General features: G+C 41.3%; 1 protein-coding gene across 1 annotated transcript in view; it reads left to right on the top strand.

Moving 5' to 3' along the window:
• PTPRO (protein tyrosine phosphatase receptor type O) overlaps positions 1 to 13,077 on the top strand; it is a gene marked incomplete at its 5' end in the record, with an annotated part of 220,369 nt that extends 207,292 nt beyond the window's left edge. Inside the window, 4 exons of the mRNA XM_081249297.1 lie at positions 3,718 to 3,872; positions 6,012 to 6,147; positions 11,758 to 11,878; positions 12,974 to 13,077. Coding sequence (XP_081105423.1) covers positions 3,718 to 3,872; positions 6,012 to 6,147; positions 11,758 to 11,862 — 396 coding nt within the window. The 3' untranslated portion in view covers positions 11,863 to 11,878; positions 12,974 to 13,077. The remainder of the gene's footprint in view (positions 1 to 3,717; positions 3,873 to 6,011; positions 6,148 to 11,757; positions 11,879 to 12,973) is intronic.
• Positions 13,078 to 13,350: the final 273 nt, after the last annotated feature.

Below are 13,350 nucleotides of genomic sequence, written 5' to 3' on the forward strand. Positions count from 1 at the left end.
ATGATCCACAAAATCTAAAATATTTACTATCTGCCCTTTACAGAAAATGCTTGATGACCTTAACATAGGCAATGGGAACAAGGATTGTTCATATCAGTGCAACCCAAGCACTCGTTAACTCACCAGTTATTGATATTTACAAGAAACAACTCACTTCTTAACCACTACTAGTTAACAATGGCTTTTGCTACATTGAGAATTTAGGCAACTCCCAGTGTAACTGTTAACAAACTGCTCCAGGCCGTTCCATCTCTTTGAAATGCCCATCTCCTCCTGTTCCCTAAGCACACTCTTACTCAGAATTTCAGCTCAAATGTTAGCTCCTTTATCAAGCCTTCCCTAGTCTCAAAAGACCTTTCTCCCTTTCCTCTCCTGCTCTAGTTTCATGTATATCACTCCATCACAGTGCACCATACATGGTTATAATTCTCTCATTTCATATCTGCCTTCCCGTCTCCCCCCGACCCATGTACTGTAATGGACTCAAGTATCCTGTTTTAATAATCCTTGTAATCCTAACCCTTAGCCACTTACTTAATAAGTCTTCATGGAATTAATAAATCAGTGAATGAATGAATGTTTTCAAAAATAATAAATCACTTAGAAAACATCAGCAGACTTAGCCATCAGAGAAAATGTTTGACAATCTCAATTCCATTTGAACTCTCCTTTCTTCCTTGGATATTTTACCCAGAAAGCTAGTATAAACTGCTATACAAATACAGAGTAAATCTTTCCTTAGGTTTTGCATCTGGGGGAAAAAAGTTGCAGAGCAAAAATAAGGTCTGTTCCCTTGACTGGGAGAAGTGACATCGATCACTGAGTGATCAATAGTATGTTCTTGTCCTTGGTCTTAAATAATAACTTTTCAATGACAACCATGTGAAGGGCTTGAAACATAGGAATAAAACGCTGATAGTAGACTTTTCTGGTTTTTATACAGTAGTTGCAAGCATCTGATCCCAGAGCTCCCCCTTTTGGCCATAAACAAGTAGAATCTAAATTTAAAGCTCCTGCAATGAAGGTTAAATTACCAAAGAACATTGTGCTGTGCTGATGAATACCTTTTTCTATTTTTTTCCTTTTTTGCTTATATACTTCTTTATTCCCTCCATGTTGATATGTGGAAATTTTCATAGTACAACCAGATAAAATTACACAAGTGAGGAAATAAGAGTATGAGAAATTTTGGAATGGTTAAGTAAGATGTAACCAGCAGGGTTTTCTCATTTAATAGGAAAGGAGGAAAATGACCATAACACAAAATTTGTCACTTTCCAGTACTTGAAACTTGGCATGAACTGAGTAAGAACTGGAGACTAAAAACCAGCAAAAACCTGTTTGTTCCCATTACTTGTGCCTTGCTATTCAGCTGACAGGAATCACCCATCTGATACAAGACCTCTGCCCTGCAGCTAGAGAGACTAATCACAATTTAAAGCTTTCTTATTTTTGAACCACTTTGCATATTTTAGCTGGATACATTTTCAGATACATTTTAGAATATATATATTCTAATATAGTTATATATATAGGTATGTATATGTATGTATGCATGTATATGTATATATTCTGTCAATGAACATAACCAATAAACAATCTACAATAGGAATATTTATTTGAACCAAACTGAGGACTATAGCCTGGAAGACAGCCTCTCAGATAACTCTGAAGAACTGCTCTGGAGAAGCATGATTTTCAGCACAGTTTTCTATCTTGTCAAAACAAAGAATATTAAACAAGTCAGGGATATATTCCTTCAAGATTTCAAAAAAACCCAGATCACCACATACACAGCAAGCCAGTATGGCTTTGGCACCTGGGAAGGGATTCCTATAATGGAAGGAAGACCAGAATTGGCATCCCAGGAAGAGGGGTATTTATCTTTATTTTCAACATGGACATTCTTTACTTCTGGCCAATGCACCCTTTTCTTTAATAATTAAAGCAAGTGTACAATGTATGTTTGATAGGCCACAAACAGGCCATTCTGGTTAGCATAAAATTCAAGTTAACTCATGTATAACCCAGAATGACTTCCCGTACTTCAATATGTAAAAATTTCTTTTATCAAAACACATATAATCCTACAATGTATGAGTCTTGTGCTCAGCCTGTGATCCGCACTTGGAAAGAGCGAGCATTTTTGTGAATTTTTCTGGGCAACCAAAGTTATCTGGGGATAGAGTATCCTTAAATCCTCCAGGTGTTGAGTAATTCATTCATTCTGCACAATTTATTATGCTTGAGTTACTTTCTTGCCATACTTCCTGAAGACAGAATTGAGGTTGGCCAGCATCTTTGCAGATTTCATGCTCCATGTGTCGAAGACAAAGCCCTTGAACTTGCTCATAGAGAGAGACATTGCGTATGGCTGGGGACATGTGGCCTTAGGCCAAGGAGACAGTGGGTCTAGTTGAAATGCTGACATTTATATTTATATAAATATTATTATATTTTTATTTATACATTTATTTATATTTCTAATTTTTACCTCACCCAAGACCAGTGACACTTTGAAATTCATTTCTCTCTAATACCTGAAAACCTAAACTTTAACTCCAAACTCATAGCCAGACCAAATTCTTCCAAAGTATGATCTAGTATTCTATCACCTGAGTGGATTCTAGGGTCTTAGCAAATTTGAGGTGTGAGGGATGCATTAGATCTTTGTGAGGCTTGGATTTGGAATATTTCTGATAGTTGATAGCAAAACTTTATGCTTATCCATTAGTAGGGACTTAAAAAAGTAAATCTTGGAGGCCGCACATCCTAGCTGATATTTACGCAGGTCAGAGGGAACGACAATATAGTTGGTATATGGGTTCCTATGAATGGGAAAATATACAAAACATACCCATTTACCGGGATTCCCAGAACCACCCATTGAAACGCATTGAGCTGGATGACAGCAAGTGGTAGTAATTATGCTGTAGTAGTGATGAGGATATCTAACAGATACCACCCTTCACAAACACAATCACATTTAATCTCCACAACAACCCTTGTTAAAGATATCATGAAACCATTTTCAAATGAGAGGACACTGGTATTCAGCGAGTTGGTCTTCGTCAGTTCCCCTAGCATCCGATCCCAAGACAAGGATTGTTATATAGGGGACTTTTTGAAAGTGTAATGTTGAGTAAAATCTGTCCAGGAACAAAGGAAGCAGGATAGGACAGTAGAGTTGTCCCATCTTGACTTTTTGTGCCCCAGTATCAATCACTCATTAGCTGCAGGCTGCCCTCAGCCTGAGAACACTATCTCTTAGGCATGTCCCAGAAAGGTAGCTCCCTTCAGTGGGAGATGCCTGTGAGGAGTGGGGTGCAGCTAGATGCTATTAGCAGCACCAGGCAAAGGGGGTGCAACAGCCTGGCCCAGTGGACCCAAGCAGGTCACCAACAGCATCTTTCAGTATTGAATTCATCACCCAGAGCTGATGTAACTTCTAAATGGCAGAGCCAGGATGCAAACCCTGATCTGCTTAAGCTCTTATCACTACAGAGGCATGGATTAGCCTATTTATCCTACTATCTGAAGCTTTATACAATTAGTATTTTTTTTCAGGCTTTGTGCCACACACAGTGCTGAGAGCTGGAAAGGGTGATGTACCGACCAGGAGTGAAATGTGGCTTTACCATCGCTTGTGAGCTGCCTCTGAGGCCTGAGCCATCCTGACGGGGGACTGAGAGATTAACGTTTGTTTTTCTCCTAAAGGCTGACGAGATGCAGGATGTGATGCATTTTAACTACACTGCGTGGCCTGATCACGGGGTGCCCACAGCCAATGCTGCAGAAAGCATCCTGCAGTTTGTGCACATGGTCCGACGGCAAGCGACAAAGAGCAAAGGCCCCATGATCGTGCACTGCAGGTAACCTCACCAAATGCACTGTCGGTTAGAAATCATGGAGAAAATTGCCCACCATTAAACCACTGATCAGACTGAATTAACAGTTAAATGAATTATGATTTTTTAAAATGTATGATTAACTGAAGTCTTACTAGATACATGATTTACTTATAATACAGCTATTTATATCCTGTAGTATATGAGATTAATAATATTATTGCCGTTATCAGATTTAAAAAAAAAAAAAAAACCTAAGGAGTAGAAAGATTAAGGGAGTCACAAAAGTTCATGCATCCAGAACATGAAGGAGTTAGTATTCAAATCCAGGCTCACCCGTCTCCAAAGGCCGGGCTTTTAAGAACCATGTGATGGTACCCTATCCTATCAAGGATTCTGTGGGGTTTATAACAGAGCCAAATACAAAGTCAAATTAAAAATAGCCAATCACAACCCAGCGTAATATAAACAGACATAAAAAGCAAGTTGAAGGAAAGGTGAAATAAAAACCTTCAGCTCATGAAGATACACGTTTGCTAGGTTTCTCTTCCAGATTATCTCTAAATTTCCAGATGGGGCAGATAAAAGGGGCTATATGATCTAGTGCATTGTCAAAAATCAAGGACCACACTAATCCCTTACAGAAAGAGTTATTTTTGAATTTAAGCTTTCTTTCCTACCATGTGAACAAAGCTCCACCAAATCCAGTAGTGTGACATAATGTTGTTGTGAAATGTTTATGCAGCCTCAGAAAAGCCGGGGATATAAATGCACTCCTATTGTGTATAAGCAGTAGAAGCGGGATAAAGCTGTCAGAGGAGGCGCTGGCAGCCAATAATCCTGGATCTAGTGCCTTGGTCTGTGAACTAGAATGGCTAAGGGTGTGTGTGTGTGTGTGTGTGTGTGTGTGTGTGAGAGAGAGAGAGAGAGAGAGAGAGAGAGAGAGAGAGAGAGAGAGAGAGAATGTGTCTCCCTGGAAAGAAAAATGTTTCCTAAGCTACCAAGGTCCTGATTAGGGAGACTACCCTTGCTGTCAGTCATTCCCGGGTCAAAAGTTTTGCTTCACCAGATGAAATTATCTCATCTCAAAATGGTTCTTTCCAAGAGCAGAAAATAAAGCTGCTCAACCCTGGGGTCAAACACATGGACTCCTTTCACGCACGTAGCAGGGTAGCAGGTATAGTTCTGGATGTGACTTCGTAAGTGTTCACCCAGACACAGAACATTTTATCTGAGAAGATAAGTCCGAAGAGGGAAGAATTGTCTGGTAGAAGAAGCAAACCAGGGCTCTGAACTCGTGGTTTTTCATGTTGGATTTCTCTCCCAGCAAATCCCACATGTAAATTGGTTTTGATGTCTATTTCCTCTTCTATTTCCTCATATTCCCTCATAGTCCGGAGTTCAGAACCAGTTGGCACTTCAGTCTGTGAGTGATTGGAGGAAAAGGACAGCTGACTTTAGCTGTAACCCTGGGGACTGTGGTGAAGAATAGGTCAGCCCATATCACTCCACTTCCCTCTATGCTCTGAGCCCTGGGATTTGGGGACTGGAAGAGACTGGGTCCAAATATTAAATCTGATTTTGAGGCAACTATCTGGGAGAATGAAGCAGACTAGCACCCACTAGCAGTGCAGATGCACTTTAAGGAAGGTCTGAGATGATGAACTTGACCTAGGGCTGAAGACGCACAGATTACCGTGGCCCCAGCCCTAGAACTAGGGTGTGGACATCTCAACTAAACTTTCTAGCTGGGTGTGAGGGCTTAACTCTGAGGCTACTCAGAAGACTGGAATTGTTTACCTGTATCAGCTCCCTGGGGGGCCAGAACTGACTCTCCAGGAGGCTCCATATGGAATCCTTACTTTCCTAAGGAACAGAAACCCTGGGGGGCGGGATGGGCAGGTGTGGCCCAGGCAGACCCACAACTCTCTAAGAGAGGTAGCAGTGATAGAACTGTGACATTAGGAGACACATCAACCACAACTGCACACTTAAACAGCAGTCAAGCGGGAAATATTGTCAGTTTAGTCTTCTTTTTTTTCAGTGATGCTACATGTAGTTTTGGTGTGGTTTTGGGTTTTGGTTTTGGTCTTTTTTCATTGTCAATTTATTTCCAACAGTGTAGAAGCGCTCAGTGATGTGCTGTCGGAACCTCTTTTTCAGTGCTGGAGTCGGTCGGACAGGAACATTCATTGCCCTGGACAGGCTCCTGCAGCACATTTGGGATCATGAGTTTGTGGACATCCTAGGGTTGGTGTCAGAAATGCGGTCATACCGGATGTCTATGGTACAGACTGAGGTAGGAACATAATCACATGTACTTTAAAATTTGCCCTTGACTGAAAAACTTCCTATTATTCAATCTCATATGTCAAAACCATTGTCTCGAATTTTTTATTCTATTTTTTGCATCTGCCGTTCCCAGTTTCTTATTGTGCACATTCAAACTGCTCCAAGGTATAAAAGAAACAGATATTAGTCTCTAGAAGTCCATCTGGTGTACTGTGCCCGCACTTTTATGGGTGTTACATGCCCTTCAGTAACCCAGAGCACATGGGTGTATCTATAATGGAATAAAAGCTCTTTGAACAGACTGAGAGTTCGGTGAAGGTGACAGCCATCTGGGGAAATGCCACCAAGTGGAGACTTTAAAACTGATGTGATTTAACTTCTATATAAAATGCTAGATTTGACTCAATACGTTTGTCATTAGTTTGCCCTTCATGTGGCTCCATTCACTTTTAATGATAATATGGGTTGACTTTGTGCTTTGTGATGAAATAAAATCCTTAGAATTTTAAGGATTCCCAGCCTCTCATCTACCAGCACTGCCAGTCCCTTGAGCTAAATGAATGGAGTCATCATTGTAACAACATGGAAGCCATCCCCAGAAATATATACCAGCGTTACGTGCCCCCTTCCCTCCTCTTCTCCCAGGTACTCTCCACCTCGAAGCCTTAAAATGCACTCAGGCTGGAGTGGCAGCCCCAGACAGACAGCATCACACTGCCTCAGAGCAGCAGTGGGTGTGCACCTGTGTGGGTTCACAAACCTAAGCACAATAGTTTCTTCGTAATCCTGGTCACCCAGCCGTACTCGCAACTTCTTAGCTTCAGGCGAACACTAATCCTTTTTCTCGAGGAGTGTGTGTGGGAGGAACACTTATGGACTGGAACCCAGCCTGGCCTGACCGCTGACTCAGTTCCCAAGGGATTAAAACCTGCCTTAATCTTCCTCATGTTTTTCCCACCAATTACCACTAGATGGCAGTATAACTCAATAGTCCACAGTCCGGGCTGCCGGCTCAATGCTTCCCGTTTCCCTTTTCCCACCCTTTTTACTTTTCCCTCCTGCCTCCCCATCCTGTCTGACCAAGGCTTGGCACAAACATTCCAATCTGTTTATTTCTGAGCTCTAGCAAGATCTTAGCACTTTGGAAAGAGTAACTCATTCACATTCAGACGGCTCAGGGATGATTAGGAAGCAAGACACCCATTAGTGTGCTCACTTCCTTGAGATCACTCACATTCCAGTCCTGCTACCTTCTAATTTACCACTGTGGAGACACAGACATTATTCTATTATCATAAGTTTAAAATGTCCTGGTTTCCCAGACAAGCCCAACTACCTAGTGATTAAGCAGTGAGTTATGGGGCTTCCCTGGTGGCGCAGCGGTTGAGAGTCCGCCTCCCAATGCAGGGAACACGGGTTCGTACCCCGGTCCGGGAGAAATCCACATGCCACGGAGCGGCTGGGCCCGTGAGCCATGGCCGCTGAGCCTGCGCGTCCGGAGCCTGTGCTCCGCAATGGGGAGAGGCCACAACAGTGAGAGGCCCGCGTACTGCCAAAAAAAAAAAAAAAATGCGTTATGAATCCGTCCGTATTTTTGGCTTTCACTTCCATAAATCTATATCCTCCTATGTGATTAAACCTCTCTATTATGTATATTGATCTCCAAGCTTCAAAGGGCCACTCCTTCTTTTAAGTATTTTGGATTTGATGAACTGTCTGCCCCCATTGACTTAATGCATACCTTTTATAATTTTATAGACTGTGATTACAGCCTGTTGGCTTTCAACTTTCCAACGACAGAATCCTAATCCCTTTTTCAAAGGTCTACCTTCACATGGTAGACCCTCTATCCAATGTTCAGTGCCACTATCTTTCTTCATGTGTGGTAATCCCAGGACACCAGGGCTACCACCATGTGCCTTTCTGTAAAGCTGAGAAAAAGTTGGGTTTTCTCTGTAACTTTCTTTCCTCAAATTTTGATTGCTTCTTTGTTTATGGTAGTATTTTAGGTTGACATCTCCAGGGAAACAGTCTTTTTTAAGTACGATATCCCTTCCCTGAACTCTCATGGGAAAATTCAAAGTCAGCAGAACAGGCAGAGGTCACCACGGGTCACTTATTTTTCCCAACTGCTCCAGTTCACTCTTGAGTTCCCTCGGGATTTTGCAGCGATCCTCTCTAGTTCGAGTTATTGATTTATGTCTGTTTTGTCAGTTATGTCTGGAACCACTTGTCCAATGACTTACCTCTGTTTTTCCTCATTCCTGTGCTCTTCGTGGTTCAACCTGTAACTTGAATGTTAGAATTTCCTTAACATCCTCCTTGAGCTCATTCACGCCCCAGTCCTGCTGACTCCTAGTTTACTGATGCTAATAATAAAGAGTAGAGTCAAAAATTATTTTTCTTCATCATCCCAGAGCACTCCTTTGACACTAATGGTTTTCAAGAGGCCAGAATGGTTCTCCAGCGGAGTCGCTGTACATACAGTAACCACAGTGTGTTGTGTACAGGTTGCCTCCCATGCTGGTTTTTAATTTTCCTACGCCCTCTTGATGGCCCATTGCCTTGATTCTAGTACCCCACCCCCTCTACAAACAGCAGAAGTCACTGATTAATTTGACCATATCCTCCGATGCATGTTTCAGGTCCCTGCAACATGCCACATGGGCCGTGTTTTGATGAGCCCTCTTCCCTTTTCTCAGCTGACCAGGCACGCCGTGTGGACCCCTGCACAAGAGGAGCGAGGGGTAGTCAGAGAGTAGGGTGGTCAGGCCAGACCCCGAAAGAGGCCCGGGCCAACCCTGACCACTGTACAACTCACTTCACCTCTCAAATCTCCCATTCCGATGAACAGATACACCCTCTATATATACAATAAATAATGAACAAAGACCTACTGAATAGCACAGGGGACTAGACTCAGTATTTTGTAATAACCTAAAGGAAAAGGATCTAAAAAAAATAGACACAGATGTATGTATAACTGAATCACTTTGCTGTACACCTGAAACTAACACAACATTGTAAATCAACTATACTTCAATTTTTTAAAACTTAAACAATAAAAATATATATTTTTAAAAAGCTCCCATTCCTCATCTGTAAAAAGTGAAGGACAACGTTCATTAGTTGTTTGTTGTAAAGTATACATCAGGTGAACCGATATCATCAAGATAAGTGCTTTGAAATTGTAAAGTGTCACATGTGGGTGGCCTTCGCCTCTCCTGGGCTCTCTTCTATTTTTATCAAAGGTTATCTTTAATTTTCCTCTAATAGGCTTTCCCTGGAGGTCAGGCCTTGCTTTGAGTGCCGTTTCTCCTCATCGGCAGCCTCCTGATTTCTCAGGAACTCTCAGAGATGCGTCTCTAAATAGTCTTTTATTTACTTTTCCTGTGGCCTAGCTACTTTATTTACTTATTTATCTAGACACAAGGTTTGGCCACTGCATAGGTATGGGTTGAGAAACCAAGCAGTCTCTGTCCGTATCGATGCCCTGTGCTTGACTCAACACCAGAAACAATGGAGGGATGTGTCATAACAAGAAAGGGAAGCTCAGTTACTGATGTGATATTGTCACAATATAAGAGAATATATTTTCCCCAAATTTTGTTGAAAAATACATGTGAGTCCAGGGAAGTTTGAAGTATTTAATTTTATCCTTTGTATGAAGTTGTCATACAAAAGGCTCCTTGAAATCCTGTGGTAATCTTAACTGGTTCTTATTTAAAGTTTTTGTTTTTGTTTTTGTTTTTTTTTTTGCGGTACGCGAGCCTCTCACTGTGGTGGCCTCTCCCGTTGCGGAGCACAGTCTCCAGACGCGCAGGCTCAGCGGCCATGGCTCACGGGACCAGCCGCTCCGCGGCATGTGGGATCTTCCCCGACCGGGGCACGAACCCGTGTCCCCTGCATCGGCAGGCGGACTCTCAACCACTGCGCCACCAGGGAAGCCCTAAAGGTTATTTTTAATGGTATTACTTAGAGAGAAACTCCAGAAAATAAGGAAAAAGGAGAAATGACCTTGACTTCATGGCATAAAGACAGCTACTCTCAATATTTTGGCATATCTCATCTCGGCCTTCATTCAAGTATAATGTTCACACAATTGTGCTCATATGCCCTATATACATATGCTAATTTTACATTCTGATTTTTCACTTAATATTTTGCTACCTGTATCATCCCAAATTGCCTAAAACTCTATAGCTCTCATTTTAAAGACTGAATACTGTTTCATTTTAGATATGCTGTTGCTTACTTAAAACATTCTCCTTTTTATAGGACATTAAATTGGATTCTTTCCTTTCTTACTTTTATCCGTCCACAATGCCATTTATTAGAATTTTATTAATTGTACTTCCACCAACTGTAGGTAAAAATGATTGCTTCAACAAACTCAAATCATCACTGAATATTATCTTTTCCTTTAGGTTTGCTTACTTTATAGATAAAAAATAGTTTTAATTTACAATTTTTTATTACTCGGCCATTTTTTGCATAAGGTTTAATATCTTCTCAGTTTACTTAAACATTTAATAAGCACAAACTAAGTGCTGGGTATTAGCAATAAAAAGACCCAGTCCCTGCTTTCCAGGAATATTTGGTCTAGTGGTCAGTGTATTTTATTCATATGTCACTTTAAGTGTGCATGTTACTGATGTGGATGAATTTTAAACAAAGATGAAGGTAACAACATTTGTCATAATTCTAGAAAATATTCCCTCTCAGTTTCTGGTTTGCCCTTTATTTTATTCTTTTTACTGCTTTTTATATACAGTAGTTTGACATTTTTATTTGTAACTTATTTCATTGTTTAAAGTTTAAACAGTCCTTCCTTAAAGTAATCAGAGAAAAATTAATCTATATTTTCATTTATATTTTTATGGCTTAATTCATGAAACTTCCTGGAATTTATTTCAGTGTATTATGAGGTGATGTGCTACTTTTTTTTTTCAAATAGCCCCATGATTTATTGATTGAATATTCATTGCCTTTAGCATTGAGTAGTGATAGTCTAAGCCCTATTATTAATCAAACTATTTCTACAATTGATTCTCTTGGATTTTCTAGTTATAAAATTGTCATATATATGGAATCTTAAAAAAAAAAAAAGAAAAAAAAAACTGGTTCTATGAACCTAGGGACAGGACAGGAATAAAGACGCAGATGTAGAGAATGGACTTGAGGACACGGGGAGGGGGAAGGGTAAGCTGGGACGAAGTGAGAGAGTGGCATGGACATATATACACCACCAAATGTAAAATAGACAGCTAGTGGGAAGCAGCCGCATAGCACAGGGAGATCAGCTCGGTGCTTTGCGACCACCTAGAGGGGTGGGATAGGGAGGGTGGGAGGGAGGGAGACGCAAGAGGGAGGGGATATGGGGATATATGTATGTGTATAGCTGATACACTTTGTGATAAAGCAGAAACTAGCAGAAACTAACACACCACTGTAAAGCAATTATACTCCAATAAAGACGTTAAAAACAATTGTCTCATAATGAAGAATGTTTCCCTTGACATCACATCATAGCATTTAATGCTGCCATAGTATTAAAATATTATATTTTTGCACAAAGATATCTTGCTCTAAAACATGTCTTTGTCTTTTGCTCCAGGAGCAGTACATTTTTATCCATCAGTGTGTGCAACTGATGTGGATGAAGAAGAAGCAGCAGTTCTGCATCAGTGATGTCATCTATGAGAATGTCAGCAAGTCTTAGTTCAGAATCCAGACCAGTAAGTAGAGAAGAACCCATCATGGGCACCCTGTCTTAGAGCAATGAGAGGACATGATGGGATATGACAAAGGCAGCAGTGGCTATTTGTGCTGCTTCTGACCCTATTTGTGCTGACTCTGAGGTGGTCACAGGGAGGTGGTCATAGGGAGAGACAAATACCATAGCAGATCTTTGAGCTTCAGTGGGCCTTGGTTGGTGGGTGTGGCATGCAAGAGCTTCAGCAACTCATGAAGATTTGCCCTCCATTCCCTCCACCCTGAACCTTAAATTACCCTGATATTGGATCTGTGCCTGCAATATCAGGATATTACCATCCAATGCTATTTATCTAGATACTTTATGAAAACATTTTACTGACTACAATGGCCATACAAGGGGCTACAAAGAAGACATGAGCTAAAGTAGACACCCCAAAGAAGAAAAACAATATTGACAATAGTCTTAGGTTAGCGGAGTTTTCAAATGCCTTGATCTCATCTATTATGTGAGTACTTACTTGAGAGCATTGTGAAAAAAAATCATAACACAGTCAATGCCTTGTGCTCACGTTTTAACTAGGACATCAGATTTCGGAGGTGTAAGTAATCTTGGCTAAAGTTACAAGTAATTTTCTAACTCAACTCAGTGAACAGAGCATAGAATGTGTATGAATATATTAAGGTTGGAGGGATCATTGACAGGGAGAGAGAGGACAAGGGTGCCTTGAGGCAGAAGTACGGAAGGATATGGGCTAGTGAGAACCAGGATAGGATTAGCATCAGACCATTACATTCATCAACAAAGACAGACAGAAAGCACAAGAAGGCAGGATGGATAAATAATAAGGAAAGACAGACAGAGACAAATTTGCAGGTAGAGGGAAAGACAGAGGGAGAAAGGAGGACTCCTCCACAGGACTCCTCCACAGAAAGGAGGACTTGCACAGAGAAAGATGCACAGATAAACCCACGTCCACATGGGCTGTGGGGTTGAGTGTAATGAGAGCTAGTGATGGAATCAGGAGGCGGTCGCTGTACTTCCAGCCACAGAGCTGTTGATGAGGGGCTTTGCTCTCCCAGGCTGCTTACCGTCTTGCTCTCTCTCTCATTTACAGGACAGGACATGATGTGAACCCATCCTCCCTTGCTTCCAAGAGTTTTTTCGGGGGGGGGGGCTCTACTAGCCATTTGCTTAAAAGAGCCCTGCTTTGCAGTACGTGGCCAAGGAGATAATTTATCTCATAGAAGCACCGGGAAGACTTAGCCTTAAAGAGCCTACAGTGTCTTTTGGACCCTCACTTCTGGACCTTCAGTAATGGACCAAATTCAACCGGACACCAGAAAGGTCCAGACGCTCTGCAAAGGGCAGGAAGCACAACACTTCTGAAGAGTTTCGCTGGCCCTTTGCTGGTTGGGCTGAGTTTTTTGTTGTTTTTAAGTGCAATAATTTTTGTACGTGTGTGATTTTATCAGAACGTTGAATTGTTTTCTG

Source organism: Mesoplodon bidens (assembly GCF_964165515.1).
Source record: "Mesoplodon bidens genome assembly, chromosome: 11".
NCBI classification, from domain to species: Eukaryota; Metazoa; Chordata; class Mammalia; order Artiodactyla; family Ziphiidae; genus Mesoplodon; species Mesoplodon bidens.